Below are 18,265 nucleotides of genomic sequence, written 5' to 3'. Positions count from 1 at the left end.
AGAGAAGAAGCTGGGGAGACTTTATTGTGTCCTTTCAGTTCTTAAAAGAGGCCTGTAAGAAACATGGGGAAATACTTTTTTGCAGATCCTGTTGCAACAGGAAGAAGGGAGAAGGTTTTAAGCTAAAAGAGGGGAGATTCAGGCTGGACGTGAGGAAGAAATTCTTTATAATGAGGGTGGTAAAATTATGGCCTAGGATGCCCAGAGAGATGATGTATGTCCCATCTCTGGAGACATTCAAGTCCAGGCTGGATGAGGTTGTGAGTAGCCTGATCTGGATGAAGATGTTCCTGCTCATTGCAGGGGGGGTTGAACTAGATGACCTTTGGGGGTTCCTTCTAACCCAAACTATTCTATGATTTTATGAAAAAAAAAAGGATCAGAAAGCAGTGGCAGTCCAAGCTGCTGACAGTGTAGACTTCATGTGTGAAGGCTGGGCAAGTAGACCTCAGGCTATGGGCACGCTGCCTGTTGTGCTCTGTGCACATCAGACTGAAGTAAAGTTATTCATATGTGGTGCCTGTGGAGTACGTAGAGAGCCTTGGAGCACCACAGAGAAACCCAAGTTCTGTTCCTCTCCTCCGTTATTATCCATAAGGAGGGTTTAATGCTAAAAGAAGCATGGAGGCATTCAACTTACCTACCCCTCAAGCCCCTGCTTTGTTCTTAGTGTTGCTTGTAGCTCTTCTTGGTGAATTTGAGGCCATTGAGGTTTCTAGTTAAACCACTTAAATTGTTCAAGAATGGCTGAAGGAAGTCTTGTGATTTCTTAGGAGGGGTTTGAGTACTTGCTTTTGCATGATCATTGCTTAGTCCTCTTTGCTTGCTTCTTTTCTTTGTGTTTTCTACTTGCACTTTGTTGTGTCCTCTGCAGGACTAAGCACCACAGAGACCTTTGAGTACTGTATGATAGAGTTTTGGGATAGAAGTGGTTCTTGAGTAACTTAAGGTGGTACCAAAATGTATACTTGGTTCAAGATTTAATACTTTTTATGGCAGTTTGGATCTGTTAATATCACTTCTGCTAGACTGGTAATGGCAAGACTGTCTCTGCACTGTCCTGCTGGAGCTATTCAATGAAGAAGTAGTATATAACCAAACTCCACATTTAAATCTTTCCCCTTACTAGCCAGGAGGAGATACAACTTGTCAGGAAATTATTTAATTTGTGCAGTAAGTATAACCCAAATTGAATAGTCCCCAAATCTTTGGTTTGGTGTCTGATTTGCATATAGATAACTAGTACACGTAAGGAATTTCATAAAGACACACATTACTTACTTAGTACCTGCGTAAATTGTAGAGTATGGCCATTAGTTTCTGTATTTCAGTTAAAATAGGGCTGATACTGATTTTTAAAATAAATAATAAATAAAAGGGCACTTCCCCAAAGCTGCTTTGGAATTGCCCCCAGGATGTAGATACACGTGCGGTACTTTAGCTGGCTGTGCCAGTTCCTATGCACAAACTTGCTTACGCTTCTGGTACCCTCTAATTTATCCCAACAAACTAGTGTGTGTGGCTGCATGTGAAGTGGGTCATGTAATTGGGTTAATAATGGTGGGCGGGGGACACTGGTTGGTCTTAGGGTTGTTATTAACTTGGATCTGTTTGTTGCCCAGTTCATCACACAGGCAGGGCAGGTTGAAGCAACTCCTCTGTGAAACTTTATTCTACAGAAATGCACGGGTAGCAGTGGTCTGAGGTTATTTTTGATAGAAACAGGTTTTACTCTCACCTATGATATGTGCTGAAAACCTTAATTAAAGACTGAGTGTTCCCTCCGATTAATAGTTATCCAGCTGTTCATGGAGACGTCTCGTAAAGGAGCATCTTGCTGGGGCGTACTGGGCTGGCTGCGTCTGGCTGGATACCTTTTATTCTGGTGATTAGCCAGATGACACTTGAACTTGATTAGATTTTTTTTTTTTTTGACCTGAACTTTGTTTCATTCATTCACATAATAAAGCATTGAAAACAGATGTTAATGGCAGCATATGCTTGTTCTGCTGTTACCTATGTGATACATTATAGGCCAAATGATCAAGGGACTGAAGTTTGTGAAGCTACGGAGCTGAGAAGGGCTATTAGCTGTTTTTAGAGGGGCTGAGTGCTGGTAGTGGCAATGCCTGTGCTATGGAAGGGCTTCACAAGGAAAACTCAAATGTGGGTGATGGAGAAGAATCTTATTTTGGGAAATTTCTGAGCTAAATACCTTCTAGTTGTGTCTGGTTTCTTGCTGGTGATAAATTAAAGAGGCTGTGATGTGCATGCCACAGTTATTAATGCTGTAGGGTATGATGGGATGAGAGCATCTACAGAAATTGTCTTGGTGGTAGTGGAATAAGTTACCTGAAATCATAGAATCGTGGAATTCCATGGTTGGAAAGCACCTCAAGGATCATCTGGTCCAACACAGAATCATAGAATAGTTAGGATTAGAAAGGACCTTAAGATCATATAGTTCCAACCCCCCTGCCATGGGCAGGGACACCTCACACTAAACTGTAACACCCAAGGCTCTGCCCAACCTGGCCTTGAGCACCACCAGGGATGGAGCATTCACAACTTCCCTGGGCAACCCATTCGAGTGCCTCACCACCCTTACAGTAAAGAATTTCTTCCTTATATCCAATCTAAACTTCCCCTGTTTAAGTTTTAGCCCATTACCCCTTGTCCTGTCACTGAAGTCCCTAATGAAGAGTGCCTCCCCAGCATCCCTATAGCCCCCTTTAGATACTGGAAGGCTGCTATGAGGTCTCCACACAGCCTTCTCTTCTCCAGGCTGAACAGCCCCAACTTTCGCAGCCTGTCTTCATATGGGAGGTGCTCCAGTCCCCTGATCATCCTCGTGGTCCTCCTCTGGACTTGTTCCAAGAGTTCCATGTCCTTTTTATGTTGAGGACACCAGAATTGCACACAATACTCCAAGTGAGGTCTCACGAGACGAGAGTAGAGGGGCAGGATCACCTCCTCTGACCTGCTGGTCACACTCCTTTTGATGCAGCCCAGGATATGGTTGGCTTTCGGGGCTGCGAGCACACACTGAAGCTGGCTCATGTTCAGTTTCCCATCAACCAACACCCCCAAGTCCTTCTCCACAGGGCTGCTTTGAATCTCTTCTCTGCCCAACCTGGGATTGCTCCGACATTTCTGCCCAGTCCTTGGAACATCTTTGTGGCTCTTCTCTGGAAGCTCTTTAGCCTGTCCACACCTTTTTTGTACAGTGGGGACCAGAATTGAGCACAGCACTCCCAAGTGTGGCCTGACAAATGGTGAGCAGAGTGGGACAATGACATCTTTATCTCTGGTGGTGATGCCCTTGTTGATGTTCCCCATCACCCTGTTCCCTTTCTCTACCACAGCTGCCCACTGTTCACTCTTAAAGAGCTTGTGTCCCCCAGACTCCCAGGTCCCTTTACCCAGTGCTGCTCCCAGCCTGGGCTGCACTCTGGGATTGTGCAAATCAAAGGACAGTGGTTTCTTGCAAAGAAACCAACTTTGACTATGAACATGCTGTGCAGGAATTGCAAGAAATGCACACATTTGTATGTTAGTTTATTGTACTGTTCCCTCTTTCTTCCCAATAGGTCTTGGGTTTTGGAGTCATGGTGCTGAAGTGTACTGTGTAGGAGTTGCGGTTTACAGTAGGTGGACTCACACAGTTTTTATAAGCAGTTGAGAATACCAAAACAAGAACTGCTGAACTGGCGGTTGTTCTTGTGCAGTTTCTTTCTTGACCCTCATGGCTGCCAAAGCACCCAGCACTCCTATATGCTCTGCTCGTTAGGTGTGCCTCCTCATCAGATTATCTTGCACTAGCTGGATACAAGTTGTTTAGGTGGGGCACGTTTTAAAACATGAGCCTTCTGCTGAGAGTTGATACCGGGTGAGTTGGCATGGCAGAAGGAGTTGGACATACACCTTAGTTCACTGCTCAATATTTGCTGAATAGTGACACTAGAGCAGTGATGATCAAGTTCTCAAACAAGGTCAGGCCTGACTCATTCTCAGATGTGTTCAGAGGTGGAGAGTATCAAAACCAGCTCCTGAACCACAGAATAGGGATGAACAACCTTCTGAGTTAAGTGTAAATTTGATCTCATGTTTTATTTATGGCTATTTATGTGAAAATTGGGACTGTATAAAGTAAAAGTGACTGCCTTGTTCCCCTTCAGATCCACTTCAGTTCATGTGTTTGCTCGCATTGCTCATATTGACTGCCTTGTCTACAGCCAGCAAAACTGCTGCCAGCCATTTGGGCAGGTTTTTAGGGAAGTGTTGTTTTCTATTTTTTTTTCCCTGTTTCTGTTGGTCATTTCAGTTAGACCTGGTTTTGGACATGCAGACTGCAGGGTTGAATGGAGGAGGCAGACAAACACTGAGCTTTCAGTAATCACACTTCACCGTGGAATATTTGGGAATGTGCTTAGCCACACTGTATCAGCTGAACAAAGCCATCAGCCAGTATTTCAAGGCAGTAACCATAGCCTTGGAAGGTTAGTCAAAGAAAGTGTTTCCACTATTAAGTGCTCAGCAAGTAGGGCTGTGGGCAACCTCTCAGGGGCAACCTGTGCCAGGGCCTCACCACCCTCACAGGGAAGAACTTCTGCCCAAGATCTCATCTCAGTCTCCCCTCTGTCAGGTTAAAGCCATTCCCTGTTGTCCAGTCTCTACAGACCCTTGTCAAAAGCCCCTCTCCGGGTTTCCTGCAGCCCCTTTAGGCACTGGAGCTGCTCTAAGGTCTCCCCTTAATGAGCCTTCTCTTCTCCAGCTTGAACAAGCCCAGCTCTTTCAGCTTGTCTCCAGAGTAGAGCTGCTCCAGCCCTCAGAAGCATCTCTGTAGCCTCCTCTGGACTCACTCCAACAGCTCCATGGCCCTCTTGTGTTGTTGCTCCAGAGCTGGACACAGGACTGCAGGGGAGATCTCCCCAGAGAGCAGTAGAGAGGCAGAATCCACTCCCTCAACCTGTTGCTTACACTCTGGGGATCCAGTGTAGGACACAAGGGCTTTCTGGGCTGCAAGTGTAGCCCAGAATAGATAAATGGCAAAACTCCTTATCTGACTTCTTTTTCATCCCAGTCCTACACTATTTTGCACCCCTGCTTTTCTCCTAACCCCCTCCAGTTGGGGTGTCAGGTAATATAATAGTTACAGTAGTGCAGTGGTGACCTGATCATGCTAGACAGCTTTTTGAGTCTTGCCTTGTAGATAAGGCCAACCTATTTTGTAGTTGTGCTTTAACTGCGTTGTGTTCTTTACGGGCTATAAATGGTTTGCTGTGCATCTTGATCTTTCTGGTATAGGGAAGACCAGATCATATTCTGATGCCAGGAGAAGATAACCCATCAAGTTTGTACTTAGGAGGGTTTGTCATCTTTATTCATTCAAGGAAGTAGGATTTTTATCTTGATGACTGTATTCTGTGGTGAGGTGTGTGCTAGTTTATAGTGGAATTAATTAATTGACAAATCTTGGGGCAGGTAGAACAGACCATTCCTGTCCAGGGGTCAACAATAGCCCGTGTTGCAGCCATCCAGAGCCTTCTGTTTTGTTATTTTCTCTTTATGAGTCAATGGGTGGTGTCATTTTATATAATTAGGTGTAGACTGTTGTTTGGTGATGTTTTGAAGGCTAGTTAGGGTGCAGTAGCTGTCAAATGATAGGAGCTGCTGACCTGGTCTGAAGACCATCATGCCACATCAATATTTTTAAACAGGAAATTTTAGTGTTATTTTCTGCTTGGAGTCTATGGTGGATCAAGAAATCTTCCTTAGCACCCACATTCTGCTGGGTCTCCCAAATGCTTGCAGGTCTTTTTAGCTGTCCTGGGAGTCTTTTTGATCTTTGGGTTGCTGTGTCCTTTTGGTCTTGCTCTCTTAATATGAAAGTGATGCTGGGATTCCTTTTTTCTTTTTTTCTTCCCCCTCTCTCCTTTGGATGGTTGACACATTTTTTGGTCTTGGATGAGACAGCTTGATCTGCTGGAAGCCAGGATGAAAGGGAAGTTGATGTGTGCTGTGGTGTGGTGCACTGCACCATTACCCTGGACATGTTCACTGTGATAATACAAAGGCCATGGGACCTGAGCATGTCCAGCCCTGCTTGAGGAAGTTTGTCCTCCGTGGGGTAAAGTTTTATTTTCTGCATATGCATTGGTCCCGTAGGGCAGTGTTTAGGCTTCTGTTGCATTCAAAGTCATTTTGCCATCTTGCAGAAGAAGTAGAAGCGTTTACGAGAAAGAAAATGTTGGGGTATTACCAGCCAGGGCTTCTTCTTCATTTCCTGGTGTCCCTAGATAAGTGGGTTTTAGGGACACTTCCTTTTCTTTGACATGTTCTGGACAGATGTACAGACCCTTGGAGTTCTGCCAGGAAGATGCTATAATATGCTGAGCATGCTGTTCCCTCATCCTATTCCTGTCCTGCAGCTGGTGATGTGAGTGTGCCTGGAAAATTGTTCCATGTCAGGACCATGCCTCCTCTATTCCCGCCACCCCAAATCTATAGCATAGGTTACTGTGGCACTGAGCAGCTATTTCTGTAGGCTGGTTATTTAAACAGGAAGATGTGTTGCAACATTAAGAGTTGATCTGATTCTGAAGCATGGTTGGAACGTGAAAAAAACAAAGCTACCTCTTCGCCCTCACTCAAGCACCTGATATTTATGCAACTTCATGTGGTTTGGCATAAATTCTATAGAACAGCACAGTACAGATGAGAGGCTGCAGCACCCCAGATGCTTCTTGGGGCAACAGACTTTTCCTGACCAGGCAATTAGCTTCTAAAGCTGTAGGAGCACATGCGCTTGTTTGGCCTTCCCTTCGCTAGGGGCAAAGGCATGCTTTGACTGGCGTGAGCTTGGCTCCATGACAGAGCCAAGAGTACTGGAAGATGGTAGAGCAGTCAGAGAGTGGTTCTGCTTCTAATGTGGTAATGGCTTCTTCCCCATATTTGTTTCTGTCCTGTCCCTGCCTTTGACTGCTGTGCCCAGGGCACTGTAGAAGCAGCTCTCAACAGCAACATCCTACTTCTCTCTGCACTATATTCATCTTTTCAGCTTCTGTTTAATGTACCTTCCCCTCCACTGCCACCATGCTTTGCAGCTGCCAAAGGCCATGGCTGGCTGGGAGCAGCAGCCTGCGCAGCATGGTGCATAGATATGGCCCTGCCTCCAGCTGGAGCATGCTTCAGCAGCGTCCCTGGGCCCTGCGCCTGGCTCCACCCTCCATATCCCATTCGCCAAGCGCTGCACAAGCAAAGTTTGTACATCTGTTTCTGCTGGACTTTGGATTCAATAAATGTCATTAAAATTACTTTGTTTGGTTTATTTCAGTGTGTTGACACAAGTTCCTGTCCCTCTGCAGCTAGTGTTTGCATGCTACTTGCCCAGACATGGGCAGCCTTGGAAAGCTAGGATTGCTGGTCAGAGGGGTGGGAAGAGAAATGCCATGGGCAAAATACGGGACAAGAACAGGGAGGGAGGAAGATGAAAAGTATGTCAAAAGACAGAAGAGAGAAAGTAGGTGCAGTTAAGATCTGGAAAGATGCAGACCCTGCATAAAGTGTAGAGCAGACACTGGGGAGCCTTCAAACTCTCCCATTACTCAGGATACAACAGCCACAAACCCTATTTGCAAATCCGATTCTTTCTGAGGAACTTCCATCTGCTTTTCCTGTGCTTTTCCTGTGGCCAGATGCATACTTCCACACCATTGCTTCCTGCTTCAGCTGTTTCAGGTTTCCCAGGTTGCAGGTCAGGTCACCATGGTTCTTGCTGGGAACAAAGCTCTGCCTTTGGCAGCAGCTTCTGCACCAGGTACCAGTGACCTTGAACAAATGGACTGAGCTGCACTGGGACATGTTTCTCCCCTAGAATGCACATGGGTAGGGAATGGTCCATATGTCAGTGGTAATGTCCATTTGTCTGCCATCCTTTCAAGCCTGGCAGGTGCCAGAGCAGGAAGAGTCTGAGGTGTCAGGCTGTAACTTACTTGAACAACCATCTTTTCTGTGATCACCGGGCCTTACACATCTGTCCTTGGCATGCAATCAGACAAGAGCTCAGCATGGATCCTGGTGTATGTTGCCTTCCACAGCCTCCTGTGCCCACTGGCAAGTCTGGCATGTTTGAACCTTGATGCGCAGGGAGATGTCAGAACAACAGAAGCGCAGAACCAGACTGGCTTGTGTGGGAAGGGACCTTAAGGCTCATCCAGTTCCAACTCACTTCCACAGGCAGGTACACCTGCCGCTAGACCATATTGCTCCAAGCCCCATCCAGCCTGGCCTTGAACACTGCCAGGGATGGGACAGCCACAGCTTCTCTGAGCAACCTGTGCCAGGGCCTCACCGCCCTCACAGGGAAGAACTTCTGCCTAGGGTCTCATCTCGGCCTCCCCTCTGTCAGGTTAAAGCCATTCCCCCTTGTCCTGTCCCTGCAGGCCCTTGTCCACAGCCCCTCTCCAGCTTTCTTGTAGCCACTTTAGGCAGTGGGAACTGCTCTAAGGTCTCCCAGAGCCCTCTCTTCTCCAGGCTGAACAAGCCCAGCTCTCTCAGCCTGTCTTCAGAGCAGAGGTGCTGTGGATGCTCAGAGCATCTCCATGGCCTCCTCTGGACTTGCTCCAGCAAGTTGTCAGTTCACTTTCTTCTCTGCACTCTGTCAAAGGAGCAGCAGGCTGGCAAAGACATAATGAAAATACTGCTCTTCATAATTTCCATCAGGGCACCTTGCATTGTCTCTGTGCTGTACATGGGCTGATGCTACACACTTCCAAGGCTGAGCATCTTATTTGTGTCCTGGTGTTCCTAGATGTGTGAGGTAGCCGTGATGCCAGTTTTATTCACTGCCTGACAGAAGTTCTGTATACATTGCTGGCACTCTTGAGATGGAAAGCTAAAATGCTATGTTATTTCTACAGTGCACAGCAGTAAATGGTGTCTTAGCCCGGTAGTGCCACTTCCCTGTTGCAGCCTTGCAAGGCAGAACCTGATCTTGTATACAAAAGTTACCTCCATCACAGGATCTGTCCAAAATGTTAAGAGTAGAGCAGGGTTGCCACTGAATGGGCAAGGCAGGGTTTAGCAGGAGTGGGTGGAAGATAGTTGGGGGTACTAGTGCACACTTCATCAATCTCCAGTGCTTAACAGGGAGCATGCATGAGCTGATCCTGCAACCATGTCCTGAAGTAACTGAAGTCTTTCATGCCGTGCGCTCTGGTATTGTGTTAAATCCACCCTGTTCAGCAAGCAGCAGCAATGGAACTTGCTGTTCATTTTTTTTCACTGTGTGTTAGGACCAAGGTAGCCTGCCAAGAAGATCGGTCTTTCTGCTTGTTCTTGTTAGCAGGCCAAACAGAACTTTGGTTTGGTGCTGAACATATAAAAATATCTTCCCAAGGCCCCCTCATGGTTTCTGGTTTTCTTTCTTCACATTCTCTTTTTGATTGCACAGGCTGAGCTATTCTGAATATGTCTGGCTGGTTGCAAATACATGTATCTTGGGTTTGGCAGTTTAAGGGTTCAATTCAAAGGACATCATTTGAACCTCTTTCTGTTCACTAGCTTCTGAGGTCCTGCTGGCAGAGTGGTTCTGCCTGTGTATTTGCATGTGCACTTGTCTTCAAAATGAGCTGTAGTGAAAACAGAAGCCTTAGGAGTTCGGAAGTTTAGGTTCGGCTTTGACTATTGCCATGAGCCAGGTGCCCAAGTCCATTCTGTTCTCTGCCTTTCTCCCCTTTATATGATTTTGTGCTTTCGAAGAGGGATGGGGAAGGAAAAGGAAGGAATGAACTATCTGTGCTAACTAAACCCTCCAGTCACTCTAGCTCAGTACAGGCTATCAAGTATCGTTCTTTGGGGGTCTGTGATCTACTTTTTATAAGAAAAAGAAAAGCGCATTCTCCCATCCCGTCCAGATGTCTGACATTTTGCAGGGAATCTGCACTTGCAATTGAGAACTTTTAGACTTGGTCAGCTGCACATAGGTGTGACATAGCCATGGCTCTAGACATCAGCTATCACCCAGAGACTGAAATGGGGTGTTACTTACACCACATAGCCTTGTTGAGCTTAGTTACTGGTCAGAAACGGTTCATTCGTGGGTGGTTCCAGGGTTTTTCTAGAAGCAGCTTCCCAGGATAGACTGCACCAGCCCACTGCAGGTGGGAAGGTGAGAGGACCTGGAAAGGAGCTGCAGCAGTGAGATGGCAGGTGGAAATCTGCGTGGAGAGAGCATTGTCACAGGAGTGACGATGCATTTTGGAGTGATGACAATAGCTTCATGGAAACATCAGTGGTAAAAAGTACAATAAAGGGAAAATGCTGGGATTAACTCAAAGAGAGCTAGGAACAGTATAGAGAACAACTACAGCCTGCTGTCCTCCATGGTGCACCTTCATCTCCATTCTCAACAGAGCACTGTAGATCCAGAAAAGGTTCAGCTGATGGTGGTCAGAAATACAGGAAGTAGCTAAATAGGCTAGGAATCATCAGTCTGGAAAAGGGATGATTATGGGGGATTTTGCAGAGGTCTATATAATGATGTATGTTCTGGAGAGACTGAACATGTAGTTTGCCATCTTCTCGAATGCAAGAACTACAGGGTATCAGGTACAACTAGTAGGAGGCATGTTCTCATGCTCCTTGAAGTTATGCTGTAAAAATTCTTGCAGTATACAGTGGATGGTATGAATGTTTCCATCTACTTAAAGGAGGATTGTACAATTTAATGGAAAGAAAATCCTCTGAGTACTAAGGGAGCAGAATCTCCACCTGGCTCAGTGTGTCTCTGCTGAAAGTGGTCACAGTGTTCAGTAAGAGCATCTTACACACGTGTTCTATGCTTATGCTGTCTCACTCTTGAATTAGGACCCTTATCTGGGTTGACCCCATCTTCTGTATGACTGACCTTTATAAGAACTTGTCTTCCAGGTCTCAACAGTGGCTTCTGGAAGTACTTGAGTACAAGTGGTGCAGAAGTTAAAATGTCCAGGCAGTTTGTCAGTGTAAGTGTGGGGAAGGCATAAAAAAGTCTGAGGCAGCCCTTATTAAAGCAGTGTTAGGTTTTGTAAAGAAAGAAGCTATTGAGTAACTGGAGGCATGAGCAGTGCCATAGGAGTCAAAGGTTGTAATATCATAAACCTATTACTAGGTGGCGATAGTAAATTGTTAATAAGGCAGAAAAGTCCCAAGGTTTCAGCAAGTGTTTTTTTTATTCGGAGAGACTGGAGGACGTATTTGCAAAATATGTGTGATGAGTTACTCCCCACTCCTCTGGTAATTCAAGATAATGCCAAACACTTTTGATAGGGTACACTATTTGAATCAATAGGCCCACATGACTTTGACCTAGAAGTATTAGAAGTGCTGATTGTTATTTTTAATTCAGATTATTAGGAAATTCCAGGAGACTGGCTGAGGTTGGCCAGTGCTGGAATGCCCTGGATGCCATTGCCCTCATGTTTATTCTGGGCAGAATTTTAGAAATACTGATACATTAGTTGATTAATAAATAACTGAAGGTTAGGTATATAATTAATACTGCTCAACTTATGTTTATGGTGAGTATGGTAACTTTTCGCCAACAAATGGTTTGGTGTTTTAAGGTGACCATGGTGATTTGATAAGGCTGACAGTCTAGATTTAAAGCACTTAGTATTATGTCAGGTCCAAATTCAGCATTATGCAACTTCTGAGTTGAAAAAGTGAAGTCTGTATGTCATTAGCAAAGTTCTGGGTGAGCGAAGTCTCCTGAATTGGTGGTGTTAGTGATTCTCTGTGGAGAGTAAAATTCAAATAAGACTTTGTCGAGGCACTGTTGCAATGCATACCAAAGCTGGCACTATCCTCAGAGTGCCTGCTTGAGTGAGTCCAGAGGGGGGCACGGAGATGCTCTGAGGCATCCTCTGCTCTGGAGACAGGCTGAGAGAGCTGGGCTTTTTCAGCCTGGAGAAGAGAAGGCTCCAGGGAGACCTTTCAGCAGCTCCCGGTACCTAAATGGGCTACAAGAAAGCTAGAGAGGAGCTTTTGACAAGGGCCTATAGGGACAGGACAAAGGGGAATGGCTTTAACCTGACAGAGGGAGGTTGAGATGAGATCTTAGGCAGAAGTTCTTCCCTGTAAGGGTGCTGAGGCCCTGGCATTGGTTGCCCAGAGAAGCTGTGGCTGCCCCATCCCTGGCAGTGTTCAAGGCCAGGTTGGACAGGGCTTGGAGCAACCTGGTCTAGTGGCAAGTTGTCCTTGCCTGTGGCAGTGGGTTGGAACTGGATGAGCTTTAAGGTCCTTTACAACACAAATCACTCTCTGATTCTATGAAGCCTTTCTTCAGTTGCTTCTGACTGGAGTTCATCTCATCAGTGTGTTCATCACCACCTTTGGGAGTACAGCAAGTAGTAGTACTGTGAAGCACAAATCTTAACAGGAGCAGGAGGAGTTGGTTTTTTTTAAGTAGGATCTGTCGAGATCTGTAGGTGATGAAACCTTTTTTTTTCCCTTATACTGCAGAACCTATAGCGTGTGTGCAAGTTGTCCTCACAGTTGGGCACACTGTTGCATTTCTTCTGGTAGCCTTACCTGGTGTGTAAGGTGTGTAAGCATCTGACTACGTAGTTGTATCTGATGACAAGGTCTTTTCAAATGCTTTTTAAGGCCAGGAATGCTTTTTTTTTTTTTTTTTTTTTTTTTTTTAGAATCACTAGAAGTTTGCATTTAGATTGTATTATATTAAGTAGCTTAGTAGATAAATTGATTAGAGTTATCATCTGAAGTTGCCAGCAGCTTCATGAGAGAAGTTCTGAACTGATGCACATGTCACAGGTCTGGTTCTGGGGAGACTAAACTAATAGATCAGCGATGGCAGCCTTCCACAGGCCAGCAGCAGGGAAAATAAAATGGATAATGGAGAAGGGCCACAGTGTTAAATCCTTGGTATTTCAGTGATACTTTTACTGAATGGAGTCTTGGCAGTGGAAGTTTGACAGTAGACTCTAGAGCCCCTATCACTCCCTTCTTTGTTTTTGGCAAGCCAATTTGGCATCAGTTTTGAGCTTGCTGAGGGTGCTGTCTGTTCTGCTGTCCCTGTCCTTCTGGAGGTGTTAGGCAGGACAGGTGCTACTGTTGGCAGCTTGTTTGGAGCTGGTCCAAGGGAAGATGGAGCTGACTCTTGGACATCTCAGTCTGTTCCTGTGGATCTGTGGGACTTAACAGAGGGGATTATTCACCATTTCTAGTCTAGGATTTGCTAGGAGTCCTTCACACTTTCCACTGCCAAACTCTGACCGGAGGCACAAAATCTTGGGCCATGGCATGTTTCAGTCTTGCTCCATTCCCTGAGTCTCCCATTGGCATTCCTGTGGTGTGGTGCAATAAATGGAGGGCCTTGACTATGCACCCAACGTTTCATGCTTTTCTGAGAAACCCTGAGGCTGTAAGTCAGCTGATGAAGACATCTGAGTGCATGTAACTGAGCGCCATTTTACAGGATTAAATTTCTAGTGCCCTCAGGTGGTGGTTGTTGTCTTTGTAGGAAAGTCCTGGCTTGCAGGAGTGTTCCAGCCCACCTTCACCAGGCTGCTCTCTGGGCTTTGCAGTGCTCAGTCTTTTTTTGCCTTCTACTTTTTAACCCCTCTCGTTGCCTGGTCTTTGCATTTTTTATCTAGTCCTTTTGCCAAGACCATTGCTCCAGATTAACAGATTCTGCGCTACCCTCAGGTTGTACACGGTCAGTGCACTCTCAAAGCACCTTCTTTTGCTTCCACTTCAGTTGGCACAGTCTGCCTAAGGACCCAGACCTATCTGTTTAAAACACAGGTGGTTGTTATTAATGTTGTGTCTATCTTAGGCTTTCTGATAGAAGCTCGTGTCTCTGTGCCATGTGGTTTTGATTGTGTAGTCCATAGGAACACTATAAAGGGCTGGAAGGGTCCTGATTCTTTTCAGAAATCTTTTAATGGCAGTGTGTTGTGCTTTCTTTAAACTCTCTGATAAGACAGTTCCTCAGAACTCTATGGTGTCAATGCTCATGGCAAGGGGGGTGGAACTAGATGAGCTTCAAGGTCCCTTCCAACCCAAACCATTCTATGTTTTTATGACTCCTCACCTGCCATAGTCTCCTGCTACATAGGAGTCTCTACCTATATGGTCTCCTAAGAGAGTCAGGGATAAGCCATCTTGAGCAATAGTGGCACCTGAAGTTGGCACAGGCATGGTTAGTAAATTCAGTTGGCATTCACTGAATCACTCTCTGGCCACAGCTGTGGGAGCACTCTTCTCTGCTAGAGGGAGATGAGAGTCCTGAAAAGAGAAGACCAGTGTGTTGCCTGAAGAACACTTCCACTTCTAAAAGATGGATTAATCTCTCTTCTTTGCAGTAGTTACCAGTTATATCTGGCTTTTCTACATGTAGGAAATTCACAAAAGAATCTACAAGAGAACTGGGGTAGATCAGAACAAAACCAGGAGCTTGGCATGGTGGAATTACTGTGAAGTGTGGAAAAGGGCGTGTGGGCAGAATGGTATGCCTGACCCCAGCTGTAACCATGGCACAGTGTTACTGGCAGAAAGAATAAAATATATTCATGTTAGAATTGACCACTTTTAAAATTGCCAGCTGAGGGTTGTGCTGTACAATGTCCACAGAATGGGAAATGTCACCACCCAAGGGGAACACAGAAATCCTTATCAGCTGTTGGAAGGGAAATGTAAATGTGAGAATGCAAAAGGTGCCTCTGGCCATTGAGCTATTCCTGTGAGCAGACAATGCTGCACTTGGCTGAGAATTATTTTGTTAAATGCTTCTGCTGGAAGATGGTGTTAGTGGGAAACACAAGTGTTTTACAATGAGAAGCTTGTTTCACTGCAGACGAGATAAAACAGAAATAGCTTTTTAAAACAAAAAAAATCTGTGTCAGAATTACTTTTTGCAGTGTCCCTTTAATTATTTGTCATAAGGGACAAATGAGGTTGAAACCTAATTGATGTATTATGATTTATGACTTTTCAAGTACTGGTATGTGAAAGTTAATATTGGGAAGAATCAGGAGTAGGATTAAAAATTTTGAATTTCCTCCCAGAAAATTGTGTCCTGAGATTATCACTGCTGTGTTGTTCAGCTGAGATGGCTTCACTGCTGACTGGCTCTTTTGTCTTGTCTTGTGCAGGATGGGATAAACATTCCTATGGGTACCATGGGGACGATGGGCACTCCTTCTGCTCTTCGGGGACAGGACAGCCCTATGGCCCTACGTTCACCACTGGAGATGTGATTGGCTGCTGTGTCAACCTTATCAACAACACCTGCTTCTACACAAAAAATGGCCATAGCTTAGGTAAATAAAGAAAGGTGTTCTCAGGAGAGGGATGCTTCTGTCCTGCTCTTGTTGTTGGTTACTCTAATATTTGGCATGTGTTGTAACACTTGTTCCCCATTTATAGAATAGGAGAGAAAAACAGCTCTGGGCCACAGTCAGGAGTTGTAAATTGGCTGCAAGACAGAAATTTCAGCATGTGAAAGGGTTTTGTGCTGCTCCATCTGTTGAAGTAGGTTAGAATTGCATCCCCAGCTTCTGCTCCTTTCCTCTGCTACTGCACATCTAGGGGAGGTTGGATCAGATGACAAATGGCTGAGCAACAGAGAAATAAAGAAGTGGTAAGTTTAGTTAGTGTATTATTCAACTACCTACAAAGCCACTGTACCACTGTCTTTTCATTTTTAAAAGGGACTTGTCCATCTGTGAACCTTAACACATCGGTCCCAGCGTTCCCAAAGCTGGACATTAATTCAGCTTAAGAAGTCTTACTTTAAGCACTGACCTACAATTTGGTTCATTCCACAGCTGTTTCAGTATTTCCCCTAAAGTTAAGGACTTCAGAACTTTGCCCAAAGGGATCTCTTACAGATGTTTTCCAGGCATCTGTCATATCTGATTTGCCTGAAATAAAAACTGGTGACCATTTTCACTTAAAATATCTTTCACTTGGATGACATATTCTCCACTCCAGACAAATTCTTGTCTTTCTTTTTTTTTTTTTTTTTTGTCACGTAAGACATGCAGTATATTTTGATAAGTTCGTATTGCTTTTTGTGCTGGAATTCATTTGGTTGGGCAGGGACAAGCACTCCTTTGCTTCTCGTTGCTGTGTCAGTTCTACTTCGTTGAATTCAAGATGAAGTAACTGGTAGAAAAATACCACACTTAAAGCATTCAACAGAACAAAAGTTCTTTTGAGTTACTGGCTGGGCTGAAGGAAGGAGTGGGATTGGAGTTTGGTGGAGAGTGTGTCATTTCTGGTGAGCTCTTGGGAAAAGTACTGGGCATCCTGGTATTGGAGAGAGATGGACATGCTGGAGATAGTCCAGCAAAGGCCTGCCAAGATGCTGAAAGGACTGAAGCATCTGGGACTGGGAGGGGATTCTGCCCCTCTACTGTGCTCTGGGGAGACTCTCCCCTGCAGTCCTGTGTCCCGCTCTGGGTCAACAACACAAGAGGGATATGGAGCTGTTGAAGCGTGTCCATAGGAGGACACAGAAATGCTGCGAGGGCTGGAGCAGCTCTGCTCTGGAGACAGGCTGAGAGAGTTGGCTGGTTCAGCCTGGAGAAGGGAAGGCTCCCAGGAGACCTTTCAGCAGCTCCCAGTGCCTAAAGGGGCTACAAGAAAGCTAGAGAGGGGCTTTGGACAAGGGTCTGTAGAGACAGGACAATGGGGAATGGCTTTAACCTGACAGAGGGGAGACTGAGATGAGATCTTAGGCAGAAGTTCTTCTCTGTGAGGGTAGTGAGGCACTGGCACAGGTTGCCCAGGGAAGCTGTGGCTGCCCCATCCCTGGCAGTGTTCAAGGCCAGTTTGGATGGGGCTTGGAGCAACCTGGTCTAGTGGCAAGTGTCCCTGCCTGTGGAAGTGAGTTGGAACTGGATGAGCCTTAAGGTCCCTTCCAACTCAAACCACTGTTATTCTATGAACTGTCCAAGGAGGGGAAAGGCTGAAAAAGCTGTGGCTGTTCAGCTGAGAAGGTTTGGGGAGGTCTCATCAATATATGCAGATACCTGAAGGAAGGGTGCAAAGCAGACAGAGCCAGGCTCTACTCAGTGGTGCCCAGTGCCAGGATGAGAGGCCATGGGCAAAAACTGAAACACAGGAGGCTTCCTCTGAACATCAGGAGACACTTTAACTGTGAGGGTGACTGAGCATTTGCATACGTTGCCCAGAGGAGTCATGAAGTCTCCTTGAAGGTCTTCAGAAGCCATCTGACATGGTTCTGGGCAACGAGCTGTGGATGGCCTTGCTTGGGCAGAGGAGTTGGACTAGATCATGATGCTTCCAACCTCAGCCAGTGTGTGATTCTTTGAAGGCAGCACACTATGCTAGAGGTGTATCAGAGATATGGATCTGAGATGTGAGCTTTGCACCCTCAAATCTCAAGATGAATCCTTCCTTTGAGGCAGATGCAGGGAGGTCTGGTGCTTCTGCAGAAAGAACTTTTTGCGGAGAGTTGTTTTCAGTTTTCCTCTAGTTTTGTACCCCGTATTTGTTTGATGATTGGCTGGAAATGAGGCGCATGCCTTCTGAGAAGCATTCTCAAGTTTGTGACCCTGCATTCAGCAACTAGTCCTGATGCTTTGTAAGAGGTTAGGAGGTTTCCATTCTTTGAGCATCCTTTGGGACTTGTTTTTAACATTTTAATTCTATAAATGGAGCCTCAATCAGGATCCCAGTGCGGAGTTTCTGAGAGTTAAGTGTTTGATCTGACTTCTTTTTTGAAATTATAACTGTTTATCAGTCAGACCACGTGTGATGCTGGTGGCATCCTGGTGAAGACTTGTAGTTTACTACCTGGTGCGATCAGTCACTAGTGAAGACACTAGGAGTCATTTCTAGTCTGTAAGTATTAGTTAATAGCCCGGATTTATATTACCTGGATTGTTCTAAATTTAATTTATAATCTATGGATGTTGCCCTTGCCAGTCAAGAACTGGGAGGACAATCAGAGGTGTGAAAGCAACTGCTGATGGTGTTGAGTGGGAACTCTTGCTTCGGAATGAGAAAAGTTCCTCCATACAACAGAGACTAAGACACTGAAATAGTTAAAAAGGTTTCACAAAATCTCTCCTTTTAGTTGCTGTCCTTAATGTTTAGTGTGTGTTTACACAAAAGTAGTGCAGTGGCTTATGCTTGCTGTTTTCCTTTGTTGGAGGGTGTGGTTTTCCAGCTTCACCATTTTTCAACCTGACAGTGCTGTTGCTTTTGACTGCAATGAAAGCATAACAGT

The 18,265-nt window shown here is 45.4% G+C and overlaps 1 protein-coding gene across 6 annotated transcripts in view; it reads left to right on the top strand.

The window, feature by feature from the left end:
- Positions 1 to 18,265, top strand: part of RANBP10 (RAN binding protein 10) — a 66,866-nt gene that overhangs the window by 21,883 nt on the left and 26,718 nt on the right. For 5 of the 6 annotated variants that reach the window (XM_062621291.1, XM_062621290.1, XM_062621294.1 and 2 more), the window contains one exon: positions 15,159 to 15,326. In XM_062621291.1, the coding sequence (XP_062477275.1) occupies positions 15,159 to 15,326 (168 nt within the window). Of the gene's footprint in view, positions 1 to 15,158; positions 15,327 to 18,265 lie in introns of those variants that run through there. The other variant, XM_062621296.1, reaches the window with a different exon arrangement.

This window comes from Pezoporus occidentalis, unplaced genomic scaffold (assembly GCF_034315485.1).
Source record: "Pezoporus occidentalis ecotype Australia unplaced genomic scaffold, CSIRO_AGI_Poc_V1 ctg229, whole genome shotgun sequence".
In the NCBI taxonomy this organism is placed as follows: domain Eukaryota; kingdom Metazoa; phylum Chordata; class Aves; order Psittaciformes; family Psittacidae; genus Pezoporus; species Pezoporus occidentalis.
Note: the sequence above shows the minus strand (reverse complement) of the source record. Positions and strands in the feature narration are given on the sequence as shown.